We start from the raw sequence: 3,286 nt of genomic DNA on the forward strand, positions 1-3,286 counted from the left end.
GCACTCACCTCGGATCCGGGGTGTCACCTGTGGGCGACTGTGTTCGCTATGGATTTTCCGTATCCGCCTCGAGGCGCACTCGTGGCACGCCTTCTCCAGAACGCCCTGATAGCGAGAATCAAAGGCATCATTTCGGTCAATAGATAGGGAGATGGATTAGTCACCGCGAAGTTTATGCGTGTGCGTGGCGTCTCCAGCACGTAGGTAACGCAGGGAGCGTTGGCGCGGTTGACGTTGGAAGGAGGATGTGCATGGTTGCAGTAAGTTTTGTTTTTTTTCGAATCCCTTTATTGTCAGCGAGGGCCGAGCCTTATGTAGACAGTAGGTACGTCGAGTATGTACATAGCAGGGTAGACTACGGGAATCAAAACAAAGTCATCGGACGCTACCTCCCTGGAGGGCGCGCGTCAGGGTGTAGCTGCGGTACTGGGGGAAGCCAAAGTGTCAGCGAGAAAAGGAAAATATGTACAGGTAAGCGGGCAGGACGAGAGCTACCGGGACTAGCGCAGCGGACACAAGCTCCGGCCGTTCAAAGCAAGAGACACAGTTCTCAACTCCCCGCTGTGCAGTAAGCTTGCCGTGCACCATGCGTTGCTAAACTAATATATTTGATCTTCGCCCGCATTTTTATGTGTTTCAATTATAGCGTCACTTGAATTGCATACATAAGCAAAGCCCAACAGTGCTCTGCATCAATGAAAGAGAGTCAGCACAGAAAGGCTTTCTACATCTGTCTTTATGAGAGATCGTACCGGGAAAGGGTCTAGTGTCCAAATTTCGCCTGGTGCCGGATGAGGGCGTCCTGTCTGGAGAAAACACGCCCACAACACTTGCACGTCGTTTCCATCATGCGGAGGTGCACAGTGCGGATGTGTTTGTACAAATTCCCCTTCTTCACTTTTGTCTTGCACTGTCCCCACCGGCACACCAGGCGCTGCCTCGCGTCACGGTCTTCGTTATTCGTGTGATAGTCCGCAGCGTGGTGCTCCTCAAAGTGGCGGCGGATGCTGCTCGCCGAAGGGTCGTCGAGCTGCGCATCGCATCCAGCCCATCCGCAGGTCTTCGTTGCTGGAACATGCTCACCTCGAGATTGCGGGTTCTGCAAGCGATGTGCAGGCTCGAGTGTGTCCACGGCGTGTCCTGAGAGAGAGCTTCCGCAAATACCGGAATGCCCGTGATGATGGGTACTGGCAAGCACGCCTCTGCCCAACATCTCCATCGTGTTAGATGCCGCTGCGACCACATTTTCGGCGTGGGCATCGACGAATCGGTCTAGTGGACCTGTCTGGGGTATGGGCGTGGGACCCTGGCTGGTGGTCATCGACGTTTCACTACCCATCACATGCGTCGTACGGCTTGTGTCGACAACAGGCGGGTAGACCAAGCTTTGAATGGACGCGACCGAGATAACGCCATCAGCCGCGAGTGGCGGGGCATGTATCACGTTGCTGGGTAGGGCGGCAGGGACGAGAGGTGTGCTCCATTCTGAGGCGTAAGGGACGGGTTCCGTCATGTTCGGCTGCGGCGAGTCTGCTCCCCTGCCTACAAGGCACAGAATGGGTACACCGGATGCGACGAGCGTTGTGGCATCCTGGAGTGATACCAAGCGGTAGCCAGGAAATTGGTCCTGAGAAATGTCCACGCTGGGTCGGCTAATGCACGGGAGCACCATGAGACCGCAGATTAGACTGAAAAGTCATAAATATCACACACCTTGAAACATGTACCGAGCGTCTGGCACCAAGGTGTGGCGGATCGAAGGTGTACGGGTGTTCATCATAACTCGCACCGACGTTATCATTCAAACGTGTCATGTTGATGCCAGGTACACCATTGATCTCGTTGAGGAAACTCGGATAGGTGGGAGCACTCTTCTCGTAAAGTCTTTGCTGCCCAGAGAATGAGTGGTTTGAAACAGCGCGAGCAGCACTGCAGAATAAGCGTTAGTGAATGAACCATGCGGTAATAATAGAACTCCAAGAGACGTTGCGAATCATGGTGACCTGAGACAGCGAAGTCGATCGAGTACACGTTGAAAACCGTGCTCCCCCGAGATCCATGCTAGTCGACAGGGAAGCGTATAGGTGCGAATGCAAATACGTACATAGCTCTCCCTGTGGTGTCCCATGGGATGTTCAGGCTGCCTTGCGCAAATAATAACGAATTCAATTCACTGTACAGGACGGTAGCAAGAGTTCGACTCGTCAGTGTTCAATCAGCACACAACAACAATGAAAAGCGTACCCAGGTCGACCCTCCACGTTTCTCCACGAAGTCGTGTTGGTGGTGGCGGATGTATGGGAACACGATGTCATGGCGGGATGCAAGACATCTGAGGCTAAGAGGTGGAGGAAGGTCTTTTATGGGTACAAGGCTTTGTTGCGTTGAATGGATTGAGGCTTTATAGGCAACGAGCATGACGTAGACATTCGGTGCCTGTCAAGAGGTGGGCCGCTGGTGGCCACAAGTGGGTTTATGGCTAGGCCAGGGTGTGAGATCCGGGCGAACTTGATCATTCCTGACTTCCTGACTTCAAAGTGGCCGGAGAGCAGCCAAGCAGATTGAGCAGCCGAGCAGATTTGATCAGCCGAGCAGATTTGATCAGCTGAGCAGATTTGATCAGCCGAGCAGATTTGAGCAGATTTTTAAGGACCCCCGGATCCCCGGCCGAGGTTAAACGCGCTTGTAGACTTGTATTCACGGATTGTGGTATGTCGTATCATTTAATTACATGCGCGCCAGATACTGTTCACAGACGCCCCGTCACACATCTGCCTGTGGTTCAACGTTTCATACGGTAAGCTGCTCGCCTGGGACACAGAGGTCGGGACAGCCAGTCTCACAGTGAATTAGCCGGAGACGAAGCAGCGAAAACGCCGGCTCGTTCGCTCACCCTGCGTAAATACCTACGGGCAGGGCGAATCAGAAGCGGTCTGCACTGATTGCATCAATCAGCCTGGTCTTCAAAGTTCGAGCCGTTGGAAGCTTTAGTATACTGCGCACCCTAGTAAACCACATCCAACACCAAGTTCAAGTTCAAGTCATGCGCAACAAGCTGATGCCATTCGTCTGGGTTACTATCCCTAGCGAGTCAGCGAAGGCGGCCAGACAGCTTGTCAAAGACCGATTGCAAGCACCGCCTCGTAATCAAACGCTTCACCAAAAAAACAAAAGAACAAAAAAAAAAGCTGATGCCATCTCGGCAGGTGCCGACGTCGTCCCAGCCCGACGAGCACGCGGGGAGCGCCGCAGATCAGCCCCCTACACAGCCCCTCGGGGGACGAGC

General features: G+C 53.7%; 1 protein-coding gene across 1 annotated transcript; it reads right to left on the bottom strand.

Moving 5' to 3' along the window:
• Positions 1 to 763: 763 nt before the first annotated feature.
• Positions 764 to 2,418, bottom strand: FIBRA_08406 (uncharacterized protein; the record flags this gene model as incomplete). Its single annotated transcript, XM_012330059.1, has 3 exons — positions 764 to 1,652; positions 1,714 to 1,889; positions 2,245 to 2,418. The coding sequence occupies 3 exons, from the start codon at positions 2,416 to 2,418 to the stop codon at positions 764 to 766; spliced, it is 1,239 nt and encodes a 412-aa protein (XP_012185449.1).
• Between the last annotated feature and the right edge of the window lie 868 nt (positions 2,419 to 3,286).

The sequence above is a fragment of the Fibroporia radiculosa genome (assembly GCF_000313525.1).
Source record: "Fibroporia radiculosa TFFH 294 genomic supercontigs, scaffold181, whole genome shotgun sequence".
Lineage (NCBI taxonomy): Eukaryota > Fungi > Basidiomycota > Agaricomycetes > Polyporales > Fibroporiaceae > Fibroporia > Fibroporia radiculosa.